Below are 16,922 nucleotides of genomic sequence, written 5' to 3' on the forward strand. Positions count from 1 at the left end.
AACTCTGGAATGCATGCCTGCTTGTTTGGTCTACATCTTCCTTGTATTCATTGTGTGCCAGGTCTCAGCCATTGCTGACTTCATCTCCCTCTAAAGCTCATGTAGTGGTCCGACTAGCCAGAAAAGCTTGTGTCGACACAACACATATCTCGATGTCTTCTTATTGACAGAGAGAAAATATGTCCAGATATTGGTTTTCTTCAGTTTTTAATAAGCCTGTTGTTTTTCAAACATGCTTCTCTGATCTTCTTCATATTACAAACTATGCATTCTAAATGCTAATGTGTTCTTACGGGCTTTTGATTCATGATATTATCAGCCACTTATTAAAATCCTCTGTGTTTTATGAATAGCCTAAGAGCAGTGCTCTTAAATTTAACAGCCAGTAAAGGGGCCACTTCTTGTTGAATGAGTGGCATAGCTGTGTAGCAGCTGGAGCTCTTTGCTCTACTGCCATCTAGCGGTCCCCGGCTTTATGTGATTTTCGCAAGCCACACTGGAAATCAAAAACTTCATTTCACAATGTGTCTCAATAGTCTCATTTAATGTTATGGAAGGATGAACAGGCAAAATATGTCACTAGAAAATAAAACACTCAACATTTCTAGTCGAAGCATCTTAAAAAGTCTCTCCCCCGCCGCCTCGAGTGCCGATTCTTGACGGTTGGTTTGGGCAGAAGTACCAAGATCTTCTGAACTGTTTCCACCCACCTCTTTCTCCCCACCGCTGTCATACAGCATTAGGTTCATTACCATCCCTTAACCACACCAGTGTTGAGGGCAAAGTGATGAGATGCAGCATCCACATGCTTGCTGCTCTGCTCCTCCTGAGGTCTCCCATGCCGCTGGCATACCCACCCTCTGAGCATGAGGTTCAGGAAGAAACCTTTAGGACACTGTATTGTGTCGCTGCCTGTCTCCACCCAGCACCACCCTGATTACTGCAGAGACCAGAACAATTGCAAGTGGTATTTTATGAAGACTTTCATAGAGCTAGCATTTAGTTCTTTGTCAAACTTACCTATGGACATTCAAAGGTTTCTCCTGTGTGCCAGACCTGAGTCAAGCTAGCACTATTTCTGGTGGTCAGTAGCAATCAGAAAACTTTGACCGAAAGAATACAACAGATAGGGAAATCAGTGGTGCTCTATATAAGGAAATCCGTGAAGAGACTGTGGACAGGACAATAGGTACAGTTGCTCGTCTTGCAATGATTACCCTTGTACTGTCTCACATGAGTCTTACATCTATCTTAATAGGTGATAAAAAAAAAAAAAAAAGGAACTACTGTGAAATCTGACATCCTATTTTGGATTCTTCCTTTGCAGGTCTGTACCAAAACCCTTTGTCCCAATATAACCTCTACCGTTTGTATATAATCTACCACCTTCCGGGAGTGGAGCTGCTTGATCGGCACCGTAAGGATTCTTCTTTCCCACAGAATCATCTAGAATCTGCCTTGTAAATGAGTGCTTTAAAGAATACAGGGAACCTGTGACAGTTTGCCCTTGTGAAAGAAAACTGCCAACTGATTGTGAACGGGAGCTACGCTCTTATTCACTGTGATGGGTCTGCTCTCTGAAATTTGCCCTAGTTCAGGAACTTAACCAGGGTTGCCCATGTTACCTGGTGGGTGGACAGTTCTCACCTGAAACTCGGGCTTTGAACATTAGCATAGTGGGTGCCAAATTGTTTTTTTTTTTATTGTTTTACATAGATATGTGTTTGCCTACATGGGTGAATGTATACCATATACATGCCTTGGATACACAGAGTCCAGGAGATGTTGGATTCCCTACTACTGGAGATACAGACAGTTATGGGCCACCATGGGTTCTGGGAGTAAAACATGAGTCTCTGGAAGACCCGCCAGTGCTGTTAACCACTGAAACATTTCTCCTGCTCTTGATGCCAAATCATTTACTCTCTGGCACTTTGGTTTCTTATCTTGAAAATGATTTATACTAAATCTCTTGAGGTCTAAATTCTAAATATTATCTTCTTTGAAGTTCTGTAAGTTCATATTATTAAACTATAACTTCTTATACATATCTATTCATGTAAATAAGCATCTTTGGTTTATAGAAACCACATATGCAAAAACCATCATCATGCATTCCATTATACATTGTTGACGCTTAATTCACCAGAACTATACAGCATGATCTATGCCTTACACCATCATCTTTCTAAGTCTACAGAATACCTTTCATGGGCTGTTACTGTGTGAAGTCTTTCCATGACTATACGTCAAGGCCTATCTCTCTCCTTTCCAACAGTGGTGAGGGAGCAGGGTGCTTGCTGTTGCCACATCGGCCATGTGCTGATAAGTGCTAGAGTCTCAGGAGTGTGTTAGACCACACCGTGTGACATGAGGACATCTACTGAGTGCTTGTGAGATTATACTACCACCTTTGAAATCTCTTCATAAAATCTGTTTCAATGAGGTAGTCATACATAAGACATATTTCTGTGTGCATGTGTGCACACTTGCACATGTCATGTATGCGGGGGTCAGAAGTTGACACTGTTGTCTTCTTCGGTCTCTCTCCTCCTTTGTGTATTGAGGCAGGGTCTCTTTTAAACCACAGCTCACTGATTTGGCTAGTCAGGCAAATTACATTGCTCAGTTCTATTTTGTAATCACTCTACATGCCTGTGTTAATACTATCTTTTGTGTGTGTGTGTCTGTGTCTTTGTTAGAAGTTACAGAGAAAGAGAGAAGATCCATGATTACCATTTTTAACCATAAAAAAGCTCATGTCATCCAGTCGATAGCATTTGGAGGAAGAGTGGATGCCTCTTGGAACCCCAAGTTACCAATAAAGCAAAAACGAGTTCAAAGACTTCCCTCAGGTACTGTGCAAAAACAAAAAAGGGATTAAAACTGGTAAGCCTTAGGAACACCTGATTACCATAATACCTGCAACTTCTAATTCTCTTCTGATACTATATTTAACTTCATATTTCCATTGTTAATACAGTGAATAACATAATTTTCTATTTTATCTGAGGTTGTATGGCAATAGCGGGGGTTACGCTGAAGCCCTTCCCCAGTATCTAGTGCAGTAAGAAGGACCAAAAACTCAATGTCATTGTTATTGCCAACCAAACAAGACAGTTTTTTTTCAATGAATGTTAGGCATATTTATGTTATAGGAAAAAAATATTAAGAAGAAATGAAGATCTTTGTAATTTTACCAGTCAAAAATTAGCACTCTCAAAATCTTGGCTATACTCCCATCCAAGGTATCACATAGAAATATTACAAATACTTTCAGTTGTTTTCTTAGTTGGCACTTTATGTTGCATACATACAAACAGATCCATTTTCTCACATAACAAAGGGCACAGGGACTAGTTAAATAGAATTGATGGGAAGTTCTGTGATACTGGAAGAAACACTGACAGATTTATCTACAGAAAAGCAAAGGCACTACAGGGTCAAAATTAAAACCCAAATTGGAAAAAGCATTGCAACATACAACAGGTGGAAATTAATCCTCATAAACCTCAACAGACTTTCACAATTCCATTTAATCCCAGTAGAAGGGCTAAGGATGATGCCAATGGCAAAGTGCTTGCCAGGCATGCCCAAAGTCAGTTTGATCTCCAGCACCAACAGAGAAACAGAACAAAAACAAAAACTTCTTGCAGGGCAGGGCATAATGTGCTCCTGTACAAGGAGGCTGAGACAGGGGGACAATGTGTTCCAGGTCAGCCTGGACTATAGAATAAGACACTGTAAAAACGAACAAATACTAGCAACAAAACTCACACTGGGCTGGGGAGAGGATCAGTGAGTAAGGGGCTTGCTGGGTAAACACAAGGACTGGAGTTAGGATTCCCAGGACTAATGCAATGCCTTTAGTGACAGCATGTGCCCATAACTCCAGCACTGGAGGGAGGAAAGGCAGTGTGGGTACAGTCAGATCCCCACAACTTGCTGGTGATGCAGTTGATCTGAAACCATGGGCTTCAGTTCTCATGAGAAATCTTCTCAAAGATAAAGTGGAGAGTGATGGAGGAGGACACAGGTAGAGGGACCCTGCCTCCATCCATACACATGCAAGGTGAGTGTAGCTATGCAAACACAGACATCATCTCCACCATGCACACACAGGTGAGTGCGCCTACACATACCACACACACACACACACACACACACACACACACACACACACACACACACACACACCACGGTTAAAGACAAACAAAACAAAACCCCAGTTTATTAAATGACAACATAAATAAGTCATTTCTAGAAAGTAAGAAATGAATACAGTGAGTATCATCACTTATAACCAAAGAAATGCAACCCAAAGCAGCCATCACAGAGAAAAAATCTTTAAAGGGAAAAGGAGCGGGGAGGGTTGGTGATGAAAACCCAGTCTGTACTGTTTTTTGAAACCATGAACTAGGTCAGTTTGCTTGGAGACAGGGCTGCAGTACCTTTCATCATTTGACATAAGAAAGCAATTTGAAGACTCTCCTACACAAATATATGAACATATGGAAAAAAAAACAAGAAAAAACAAAAATGTGATGCCTTTTTATGATAGCAAATGCAGAAAAGACCTCTAATGGCTATTCATGGCTCGGAAATTGCATTTCCAGACATCCATACAATACAAACTATCCCACTCTAGACTCATTTCCTGATATAGTTGCATCTAAAAACAAAATGTTGTGGGTCAGGCAATGGTAGCACATACTTTTAATCCCAGCACGTAAGTGGCAGAGGCAAGAGTTTGAGGTTAGTTGTGTCTACAAAGTGAATTCCAAGACAACCAGGGCTGTTACACAGAGAAACCCTGTCTTAAAAAAAAAAAGAAAGAAAGAAAGAAAGAAAACAAAACAAACGAACAAAAATAAGAGAACAGAACATACAAACACCCTTGAAGTTAGAATGATAACAGAGCTGTGGTGTGTATGTGTGTGTGTGTGTTGCACATGCACATAACTGCAAGGGTGTGTACATCTGTGAGCACTCATGTAGACACCACATTGGGATCCTGGATCCTGGGAATCTTTCTTCATTACCCTATGGTCTCACTGAACTAGAGAATCACTGTTAGAATAGGGGCCTTGCTGATCAGAGGGAGTGATGAGGAGACTTGGGTCAAAGAGATGTCCCAACTGTTTGTGCTGACCAAATTCTGGAGATCTAATGTAATTATGGTTAACACTCTGCTAAAAAGGGGGGGGGGATCCTAAATGTGCTCACCATATGCATACCTAAAAAAGAAAATGGCTGTGACATGTGAATTAACTATTACTTCACATTGTGTGTGTGTGTGGGGGGGTGCACCAAAACTTCTAGTAGCACACCACAAATCTGTGTAATTTCAATTATATCTCAATAACACTGGAGAGAGGGAGGACAAGATCCTGGGGAGACAAGAAAGGCCAGGAGATTTGGGCAGCCACTTGTGAAAGGCATGATGCCGCAAGCTCTTGGCTGTGTCCTCTCTTGTGGACTGGAAAAAGCTCATGCTGAAAGTTTTAGTGACCAAACAGGTGCAGGAAAAGTTCTGTCTTTGGCCTGATACCAGGCCTTCTGGAGAGGAATAAACAAGGCCATGGTAGACTGGGAGATACTCTAAGAGCCCCAGGCTCTGAGGTTTGGCCCTTCAGCACTAAAGCTTTGGAACATAGAGTCTTGTGATCTTGGATTTGTTCTTTCTTTGAAGTTCATGCCAAGAGTCCAAATGGCGGAGATGGCCTTGACTACTTGACCTGACTATTCTCTTAGAGAAGCATGTACTCATCAGAAGAAAAAAGGGTTTCCTTCTGTGTGTGAACTCTGCTTACAAATCACCCAGCTGAACTCCACTGCAGTAAACTGATTCAGCATATTGTTTTCAGGGCACTGAGAGTTGCCTTATGTTACAGACTGCCCCAAAGTCTAAAGCAAAATGACTCACCTAAGAGGAAATTTCAGTTTTACACTAGTTATGATGACATTTTTGTCTGTTTATTTGAAAAGAAATCCAACATTGTCTCATTATTTTTAATTGCTGACCAAATATTTGAAAGATACTAATTTAGAATTTTATTTTTAGATTTTGCATTTGGAGATAATGTTGACAAGTAAGTGGTATTTTTTTAATTTACATTTTTCCTTTCATTGTCAGACTGTTTCATAATTGTTTCATTTCCAAATTATCTCTATCTTCCAAAATAGATTTTAATTAATTAAAAGGTATTAGTCTCTCAATAGACATAAAAAATTGTTGCTTTTCTTTGACAAATGAGTTCCAGCTATGTGTTCATATTTGGTATTGATAAGTGACTAGATTTATGAAACATTAACACTTGCTAAGAACTATTAGCTATTCCAAATGAAGAACTTGGCAGGTTTGCTTTGCCTCTAAATATGTTCAGTAAAAGCAATTATAATATAGATTAACATTTTACATTCACTAGAATTTACATTTCCTAAAGCAAATAGTTCATTAATTCTACAGAGGACATTTCAAATTCATGAATACTAATGAATGTAAAAACCATTACTTTTCTATGTATGAATGTTTTCTTTGGGTTCAATATTAAAAAATATTCTCATCGTATACAAAGTATGTAGGAAAGTAATGTCAAAACAAATTGTTTACATTATTAGTATGCATGATACCAAAAAGTATTTCCAGTTTGTTACTTCACAGTTTTCCACTGTGAGTTCATGAGTATGTAAGACTTTTATAACAGATCCTGAAATGTATTCAGACACTCCACTTTAAAAATGAACCACGTACACAATAAAAATTGTGTCACTTGGCCTGAAAGTCAAGGCAGGAAAGCCCACAATGTTGGTGGGTACTTATGTAGTTTATTCATTTAAATAAAAGCTTCAGGGCTTTAGGTGTTCCTGGAGGTAAAGTACTTCTGCAGGATACATAAGTCCCTGGACGCCACCCTCAATACACACAAAATCACATACAGAATCCTATTGGTCAGGCCTGCTCATTTTTTGATATAATTGCTACCTTTGCAGGACAGTGTTTGATGACCCTGAAGATGCTGTATTTGCAAGATCCATGAAGAGATCATTGATGGCCATCACCTCCATGAACTGGGACACCATCCCAACACGAAAGGAAAAGTATGAAGCGAAGAAAAAGATAAAACCCCAAATGATCATGATATCCATGAGATAACAGTACTTCCAGAAATACTGGTGCTGTTCAGGTGTATGTATGTTAAAAGGACCCTACAACTGAGCACATTACACAGTTATTGCAACCTGGAGTTTATACATAGAACAATCAGTGATGGAAAAAATGATTCCTACACTATAGGCTTCTTAATGTAAATTTTTTGTTAGCAATGAATATAGGAATGTATGCAAATTCTAAGTGCAACGCTCAACACATATCCTCTAAAATAAGCAAAATCATGTAACTGGCACTATTGATCAAGCAATAAAGCATTTCGAACTCTCTAAAAGCCCTGTCTTCCTGTTAGTAGGCACTGTCCAGCCTATCACACAAACCACCATCCTGATTTCTAGTGAGCAAACTTGATTATGAAATCAAGAGCATTCTTTACTGTGGAAGCCATATAAACATAGTCACTAAGGATGAACACTGTGTATGTGGCTTCTCGCACTTGCTGTTGAGGGGCAGCTCTGTGCTGCTGCCATAGCAATGGCTCTGTAGTTCACTGCCTCAAAGCAACCCACCACATGACTACACCACAATACAGGTCCAGTGTACTGTTTTCACATCTTTGGGACATTGTCCAGTTCTGAATGTGAGCTAATGATGTTGGATTGGCCTTGCCAGGAGCCCAGCACTAGGGAATAAAGAAACTAAACAGCTTTTACCAATTGCCTAGTGACAAAATTAACACTTATCTCAAGCTCATTGCTGGCTTCTGTGACTAAACAGCTCTGTCAGCTTATAAAAGGTGGTGGCATTTCCCCTGATCCTACTCGTCTCAGATAATACAAACACATGGAATGTAGACTGATATCACAGAGGGGAAGACATGACAGCTGAAATTGTAAATCAGTTCTTGGTACCCTGTGCCTGGCCTAAGTCTGAACATTCAGTGTGGCTTCTGGTGAAAGGTCAGATAGGATTGGGAGAAGCAATGATCTGAGCATCTGGGTGACAGGGCTTGATGTCGTGAAAGAAATGGCTGTGCAGTGTTCAAGGCCAGGTGATAGATGGAATCAGTGTGTTCTCTCCCTCTCTCCCTGTCACTGACTTTGGGGGAGTACAGGCATGGTATCAGGACAACCCAGTCTTCTGGAAAAACCTTGGAGGCCCACAATAGTTTTCACAGGTTCTTTAGCAAGATCACATGTACATAGCAGAGACCCATTTGCTCTTCAAATTGTACTGGATATTGTACTGCACCTGCCCTCATACTGCAAACCTGGAAGCTATTCTTCAGGAACTGAGTTCAAGCAGAACCTGCAAATTAACAATGCAGGCAGCATGTCTGTTTGTGTGCATGTGTGCCTGTGCATGTGCATGTTACGAATCCATTTTGATAAAAACAGCGCAGTCAGGATCAGGCTTAAGGAGACCTGTAAGTTGTATAAATCGTATTTTAAAATTACTCTAGCAAGTAACAGACAAGATATTGTAATCTCTAGATTAGCCAGTGAAAGATAGAATAAAATGAAAAGGGCTATACCAACAATAGGAATGTATGGTGTAGCCCTTTGTAAAGATAGAATGTGCCAACTGGATGGCATTCCCCTACATATGGAATTGGGGTGGGGGGATGGGAAGGGAAGGTGGTTAGAGTACATGTGAGAGGGCAGAGAGGGTAAAAGGGAGGGAGGGAGGGAGGAAAGTATGGAGGGAGGGAGGGAGGAAGAGGGAACTGGGATCGACATGTAAAATAATAAATTAAATTTAAAAAAATGCTTTGACTCCAAAATTTAAGTTGAAGAACAAGTTACTGGGGAAAAGGATTTCTATTTTTGTTTCCATAGAAAATGAAAAGATGTGGATTCCTTCCAGACTAATGTGGTTTGATCACGCCAGACCACCTGAAACAGAGTACAAGGTGATCATACATTCAAAACAGCTGGACAAAGCAGCCTTACAGACTACAGCCAGGATTTCTGAATCTTCTTCGAATCCCCCATGCCAGGGCCCCTTACCAGCAGGAAGTAGTTTGGTGTAGGGAGCCGTCCCGGCATTCTCCATTACAAGATGGCGACTGCATCCAGCTGACGTTGAAAGTAAAAAAGTCAGTGCACAGGTGCAGGGCGATTTTCCCTCCCTTGGCCTCTGCCTCTCCCGTGGCGTCATATGGGCCGATGGGCTGCAGCCAATCAGGAGGTGACACGTCCAAGGCGAAGGTTGTAAACCTATATAAGGGTTGTGTTTTGGATGTTTGGGGTCTCCGCTCTGTAAGCTTATGCTCTCCCTCTCAAGATGCATTAAAGCTTCACTGCAGAAGGATCCTGAGTGTGCAGCATCGTTCTTGCTGGTGAGACGGAAGCGCGGGAGAGTTTGGAAAGAACAACGCCCAAATTCCCAAATATTGTGTATAAATGTTTGTTTTCATTTAATTGGACTTTGTTATATAAAATAAAATAAATTAATAAAAAAAAAAGATAGAATGTGTGGTGTAACACTTTTTAATTAAAATGGCATAGCCCCTTGTAACAGTGACAGAGAAGAACAGCAATTTCACTTTATTTTTAATTTAATATTGTATTTACCCACTATATTAGATGACAAATTGAAGCATGCCTCATTTGAATGGAGAAGAAAAATGTTTTCATATGTGCATTGGACCCTGTAGTACTCAGAAGGCCTTGTTTCTGTGGTATCCTCCATTTCCTCTGGTTCTTACAGTCTCCTGTACCCTCTTCTGCAGAGTTCCCTGAGTTCTGACGGAAGGGATTTTGATGGGGGATGTCCTTCTGTAGGTTATGAATATGTTTCTCTTATTGGTTGATGAATAAAGTGATTTCAGCCAATGGACAGGCAGGATGTGGCCAGACAGGAAGTATAGGTGAGGCTACCAGACCAGGGGAATTCTGGGAAAAGGAACACAGAGAGAAGCAACCAGAGAGGAACATGCCAAGGAAGCATGAGCTCCAGGCATCACAGGTAAAGCAAGAGCTCATGGGGAACAACAGATTAACAGAAATGGGTTGATAATCAAGAAAGAGCTAGCCAATAAGAAGCCTGAGCCATTGGACAAACAGTTTGCAATTCATATAAGCCTCAATGTGTTTACTTGGGACTGAAGGGTGGTGAGATTAGGTGGAACAGAAACTCCGTCTTCAGGATTTGATGGAGGCATCCTGTTTAGGACTTAGTATTCCATGGTCTCTTACTCACTGCATAGTGTATGACTGAGTCTCTGTATTTATCCACACTGAATGCAGAAGGAAGTTTCTGTTGTGGAATAGAATATTTGTTTGACTGTGTAAAGATGTGTTGCCACACTGAGGAAATCCAGTGAATCTCGAGGTCATACTTAAAAAACCTGTACTTCACAAAATTGGAAAACTTTAAGGACATGGACAATTTTCTAGATAAGTCCATATACTGAAATCAAGAACAGATAAACAACTTAAATATACTAATAACACCTAAGGAAATAGAAATAGTTATCAATAGTATCCCAACATACACACACACACACACCAGACCCAGATGTATTCAGAGCAGAATTCTACCAGAAATTCAAAGAAGAGCTATTACCAATAATTCTCGAATTATTTCACACAATAGAAACAGAAGGAATATTGCAAAACTCTTTTTATGAAGCTGCAATTACACTGATACCCAAACCACACAAAGACACAACTAAGAGAATTATAGGTCAATTTCCCTCATGAATATAGATGCAAGAATACTCAATTAAATACTGGCCACCCGAATTCAAGAACACATCAGAAAAATCATCCACCATAACCAAGTATGATTTATCCCAGAGATGCAGGGATGGTTCAACATACAAAAATCTGTCAATGTAATCCACCATAAAAACTGAAAGAAAAACACCACATGATCATCTCACTAGACACTGAAAAAGCCTTCAACAAAATTCAACACATCTTCATGATAAAGGTGTTGGAAAGAATAGGGATACAAGGAACAAACCTAAATATAATAAAGGCATATACAGTAACCAACAGCCAACATCAAACTAAATGGAGAGAAACTCAAAGCAATCCCACTGAAATCAGGAACAAGACAAGGCTGTCCACTCTCCATATTTATTCAACATAGTACTCAAAGTTCTAGCTATAGCAATAAGATAACAAAAGATCAAAGGGACACAAACTGGTAAAGAAGTCAAACTGTCACTATTTGCTGATGATATGATAGTATACATAAGTGACCCCAAAAATTCTACCAGAAAACTCCTACAACTGATAAATACCTTCAGTAATATAGCAGAATACAAGAATATCTTAAAAAAAAAAAAACTGTAGCCATCCTATATACAGATGACAGAGTGAGAAAGAAATCAGAGAAACATCACCCTTCACAATAGCCACAAATATAAAATATCTTGGGGTAACTCTAACCAAACAAGTGGCAGACCTTTATAACAAGAACTTTGAATCTTTAAATAGAGAAGATACCAGAAAATGGAACACTGACAGAGGGCTAATCTCCAAAATATACTAAGAATTTAAGAAACTAGAAATCAAACTACCAAGTAATCCAATTAAAATATGTGGTACAGATATAAATAGAGAATTCTCAACAGAACAATCTCAAATGGCAGAAAGACACTTAAGGAAATGTTCAATATCCTTAGTCATCAGGGAAATGAAAATCAAAACCATTGAGATTCCATCTATAAGAATGGTTAAAATAAAAAACACCAATGACAGCTTATGCTGGAGAAGATGTGGAGAAAGGGAAACACTCTTCCATTGCTTGTGGGAGTGCAAACTTGTACAGCCACTGTGAAAATCAGTATGGCCATGTCTCAGAAAATTAGGGCTCAACCTACCTCAAGATCCTGCAATACTGTTGGCCATATGCGCAAAGGAGGCACATTCACACCACAAGGACATCTGTTCAACTATGTTCATAGCAACACTATTTGTAATAGCCAGATCTTGGAAACAGCCTACATGCCCCTCAACTGAAGAACAGATAAAGAAAATGTGGTATATTTACAAAATGGAGTAACTACTCAGTGGTAAGAAACAATGACATACTAAAATTCACAGGCAAATGGGCAGAACTAGAAAAAAAGCCATCCTAAATGAGGTAACCCAAAACCAGAAAGACAAATATAGTATGTACTCATAAGTGGAAACCAGACATAAAGGAAAAGATACCCAACCTACAATCCATAACCCCAGGAAAGCTTGAACCCTCTTCCAGAAACAGATGGAAGCAGATGAAGAAACCCACAACTAACCAATGGGCCAAGCTTCTGGAGTACAACTGAAGTGAGGAAGGAGTAAGAATATGAAGACTGAGGCCGACTGTAGTAAAAACTGTTATCTCAGGACCCATTGAGAGGTCATGCGAATAGGAACCAGACATCCCTGAAACAGAAATTTAAAAAATCCCTGATATAAAAGACAGTTGTAGCTAAAGGTTGGGCCATGTGATGAGACAGGTCTAGCCTAAGCATATTTGCTTCCCTAGACTTTAGTCTCCTCTAGGGTGAACTAATAATAGGACCTCACAGAGCCTCAAGGGCTGATAAAATGATACTGAAGTGGGGGTGTGTGGCTATCTTACTCCATGTGTAGCTATTATTTACTCACAGCCCAAGTTCAGTGGTGCCTCATAGAGACTAGATTTGGCACATATCCCACCTTCCCAAATTCATATGCTAAAACGAAATCCAAGGCGATGGCATTTGGAGGTGTTTTGAGGAAATCAGGCCATGAAGATGAAGCCCTCATGAATGGGGTTAGTCCTTCCAGAGCTATTTTGACCTCCTCCTCCACAAAATAGTAGAGCAAGAAGAGTCCAATCAAACCAGTACCCTGACTTTGGACTTGTGGATTCCGGAACCCTTAGAAATAAGTAACTCTGGTTTGAGACACTTGGTGTGGGGTCACTTATGAGCCCAAATGGACCAGAACTACCTGATGTATTAAGGTTACCTGAGAATCAACATCTCTAGATATATGCCTGTATGGGGAATAACATAAGGAAGTGCTCATGCTACTGCTTGTGTATGGGGTGGGGGGGTTGGTGGGCAGATGAGTAGTGTGGCTACAAATTCAGATCTGAGCTGATGTTGCTATCTTCAGTTTGCAACAGAGGGTGGGCTACAAGACTGCAGGCTTTTCTTGGGACTTCTGGGGTGGATACTTAAGCTCAGTGAGGAAGGGATGAGGACGGCATGCTGCATTCAGCATTCAAAATCTTTAAAATGCAGGGAGTGCTGTAACATACAGAGGGGTCCCCTGGAATGGCACATTCACAAACTAGAGTGTTTATCACTGTGCAGACAAGGCATGTTGATGGACGACTTCATGTTGCAAGGGAAGCTTTGTGGAACCGACAAATTTAAACAGGATACTTAACTTTTTAACACCAAATTTACTCGTATTAAGTCATCACTGAACAATGGTCATAGTGTATGAAAAGGACAAGTGTGCTGGGGCTGGAAGGAAAATGGCAGGAAGGAAGATGAGAATCAACAGGATGCAGGAACCTGACCCGCTGAGTGAGGGAGGAATCCGTTATTTTACACACTGTATAACCTTAACTTCATTCCCCCGTATTTGCTCACCTTCATATTTGGCCCGTTGACACAAATTATGAAACAAGATGAACTGTGTATGTAGGTAGATTTATTTTAAAGCCAACAGGAAACTGAAAGACAGCACATTAGTCAGACATGACACTCCAGCTTGCTTACACACGTCACATATACTAAAATACAGATCGGGACATTCTTTAAATGGCGGCTATACTTCACAGTTTCTGGACAGGAGGAGGCTTCTGAGAATTTGGTAGGAAGATGAAAGTCAGCCTTCTGGAGAGAGTATGGTGCAGGACATGGTTTTATAGGAGTGCATGTACAGTGACTACCCAAATGCTCACACACTAGAGTGAATGTCGCTGCAAGAAAGACAGGTTCAAAGTGCTCTTGACAATTTCTGTCTGAACTACAGCAGGCTGAACTATGGCAATGCTCTTTGAACACTGAGTGTTCCTCGTTACAGCTTGTACATCCAACTGCAAGACAATAAAAACTACTCAGATGTACTTTGTTTGCAGGTAAGTCTTGCCCTTTCTGTCAGCCCGTTTCTGTGCCCGTGATTTCGTTCCCTAAACATCATTTCTCTTTCATATCTTCACTGCTCTTTGTTCCCTAGAACCCAGATTTCTTCTTTAAGGGAGTTTATTTTCCTTTGTGTACAGTCACTGGGGAGCCATAAAGGGAACAGACATGGTTTTCTTGTGTATATATTTTGAACAAAATATTTTCCACAGAAATGCCTGTTCAACTACAGAACAGAAATGAATAGGAAATCAAGGTGCGGGAGGTAGCTTTGCTTGAAAGCCTCTACTCTAGGGATGTGCAATCCTGCCACGGTGCCATGCAGTGTCACAGCAAATGAAGATACATTCACATGAGTTCTGCAGCTCTCTGCTGGGATGAAGACTGACCATGCTGGCCACTGTCAACAGCTTTTACTCCTCAGACAGCTGTGGCCCTGTAGGAGCATCCTGTGTGCTGGCCAGCCCAGCTTCATCTCCAGGTTCTGTCTCTCCTTCCACAGAGTCTTCAGGAGTGGGATTTTCTTGGGAGACACCCACTTTAGCCTCTGATTGATCTTCATTAACATGGTTAGAATTGACATCGAGCTTTCCATCTAATAAAAAGAAAAGTGTATCTGTTGCTGTTCTATGCCAGATAGTCTGGCAATGGTACTCTATTAATCATGGTCTCTACATGGGGCAGAGTATCACTTTTATTATAATCGTCACTATTGCACCAATCAGTAGTCACCCTAAGAAGAGGGGTTGAGTAGTTGCTCTAAGCTTCATGGTGGTGACAACAGCTGCGCCTGCACAGAATTCAAGCCCATGGCTCTAAGTCCACAATTCTCTATCAGAATTGTTTGGGGTTGACAAAAAAATCTGCATTTAATTAACTTGATGTCTTTGAGAAAGTAACTGCCTGTATTTAGTTAATTTTTATTGATAAAAGCCTATCAATTTTCTGTTCTCAACACAGGATAAGAACATTTGATCTGCCTGATGGTGGGACATGCCTTTAATCTCAGCACTCGGGAGGCAGAGGTGGGTGTATCTATGCGAGTTCAAGGCCAGCTTGGTCTGCAGAGTGAGTTCTAGGATAGCTAGGGCTGTTACACAGAGAAACCCTGTCTGGAAAACATTAAAAAAAAAAAAAAAAAAAAAAAGTTTGATCCACAGCAAAGAAGGCAAAATAGGGAGACTAACTAGACTCTTAGTGGCAAATGCTTCTTTTTAAAAATAACTTTGTGCAAACCATTTGATTACACAAAATGATAAAAGAGCCACACCTTATGAATTAGAGACAAAATTGGCTAGGACCAGTTGATCGTACATAGCGAATGTTTTCTAGTGATACAACACACTTCCAAGAAAGCAAGATATTTTCCCTCCCAGGGCTGGACAGGTCCCTGGAAAATGAGAATCACAGTAGAGGCAAGTCACAGCTGCAGAGGAAAAGCAGTTATTTAACTCTCCTGAGAGCAAGGGAAAATGTGTAATTCATTGCTCTCATGCTTGCAGAGTGGAGTGTGGACATCAGATCTACAACTTGGTCTTTAATTTACAAATAAACTATAATTTCATTCATAATATTGTACTGTAATTAAAAGTGTAAAGGCTTCTAACTTTAAAGTATTCTAGCAGCCACTTGGGGACATCCCACATCTATTCAATGACCTGAAAATCCTCCACTGGTTGCCAGTGACATCTCAGCTAAGTGTATTCTATGCAGTGTCTCAAAGCTGGTTACCCCTAAAGGTGATCCAGTTCCACTGTACCCAGTAACACTGAGCCTTTCTTTCCCTCACACAGGGACCGCACAAACTCAGTAGATTTGTACATACTCTTTTCCTCCTGACTCTTATGTTTGGCAGCTTCAGACTGTTGCTTCGCATAAACATCTCTCAGACTCTTACACATCTTCTTATGTACAAACCAGTGTGTCTTCTGGCAGGTCTGGTCACAATATATTACCTGAAATCAATTACAAATTTGTTTTCATGTTAAGGATTAGAATTGCATGGTTTCCCAGCAAACATTAAACCAAGAACTATTCTATGGTTTTTCCCATACTTCAAAAAAAAACAAAAACAAAAACAAAAACAAAAAAAAAAAAACAAAACAAAACTACTTTGTGTGGTTGTATTTAATATAGATGTGTGTTGGTCCAAGGGCTCACAAGACTTGATAACAGGCATATTGAGAACCTGTGACCCCAGCATTTGGGGGTAGAAGTAGGAGGGTCAGAAATTCAAGGGTGATCTCAAGGGAAAACAAAACTGAAAAACTCAAAAGAATCCTCTTGCATTCCTGGTTGCCAACTTGTTCTTCTAGCACAGTCCTGGGAACATGTTCAGGCACCAAATTACCCCAGCTGAAGGCAGCCTGCCACAGACGTGAAGTGTGACTATGGACTTAAGCATTGCTTTTAGAGGGCTTTCCTATGTGAGGTAGTTCTTACTACCTATTTCCCACAGAAGGAAACAGGCCAAGGATGTAATTTAAGCAGGTAGAGCTGCAGAAACAGATAATAGTGGCAGATACTGAGGTCTCAAAATAAGTTGAAGAACTTTGACCTTGAAATCAACATATTAATGTTTCCTGTGGCATTCAGTGTGTGCCTCAGACATGTACATGTGTGTTGGAACAGGATATGGGAAGAACACATGAGATGTGTACTTTACATAGAACTCTAGAAAATGGGAAAGTGGAGTTCTTGGGATTGTCATTTGTTGGCGGTTAGAAA

General features: G+C 40.4%; 2 protein-coding genes across 2 annotated transcripts in view; one reads left to right on the top strand and one right to left on the bottom strand.

Moving 5' to 3' along the window:
- Positions 1 to 7,189, top strand: part of Lrrc72 (leucine rich repeat containing 72) — a 40,775-nt gene extending 33,586 nt beyond the window's left edge. Inside the window, exons 6-9 of the mRNA XM_051175128.1 lie at positions 1,328 to 1,417; positions 2,703 to 2,855; positions 6,065 to 6,092; positions 6,994 to 7,189. Coding sequence (XP_051031085.1) covers positions 1,328 to 1,417; positions 2,703 to 2,855; positions 6,065 to 6,092; positions 6,994 to 7,156 — 434 coding nt within the window. The 3' untranslated portion in view covers positions 7,157 to 7,189. The remainder of the gene's footprint in view (positions 1 to 1,327; positions 1,418 to 2,702; positions 2,856 to 6,064; positions 6,093 to 6,993) is intronic.
- Positions 7,190 to 13,746: 6,557 nt separating this feature from the next.
- Ankmy2 (ankyrin repeat and MYND domain containing 2) overlaps positions 13,747 to 16,922 on the bottom strand; it is a 46,565-nt gene continuing 43,389 nt past the window's right edge. The window contains exons 9-10 of the mRNA XM_051175089.1: positions 16,021 to 16,150; positions 13,747 to 14,790 (exon numbers count right to left, since the gene is read on the bottom strand). Coding sequence (XP_051031046.1) covers positions 14,609 to 14,790; positions 16,021 to 16,150 — 312 coding nt within the window. The 3' untranslated portion in view covers positions 13,747 to 14,608. The remainder of the gene's footprint in view (positions 14,791 to 16,020; positions 16,151 to 16,922) is intronic.

The sequence above is a fragment of the Phodopus roborovskii genome, unplaced genomic scaffold (assembly GCF_943737965.1).
Source record: "Phodopus roborovskii unplaced genomic scaffold, PHOROB, whole genome shotgun sequence".
Classification (NCBI taxonomy): Eukaryota; Metazoa; Chordata; class Mammalia; order Rodentia; family Cricetidae; genus Phodopus; species Phodopus roborovskii.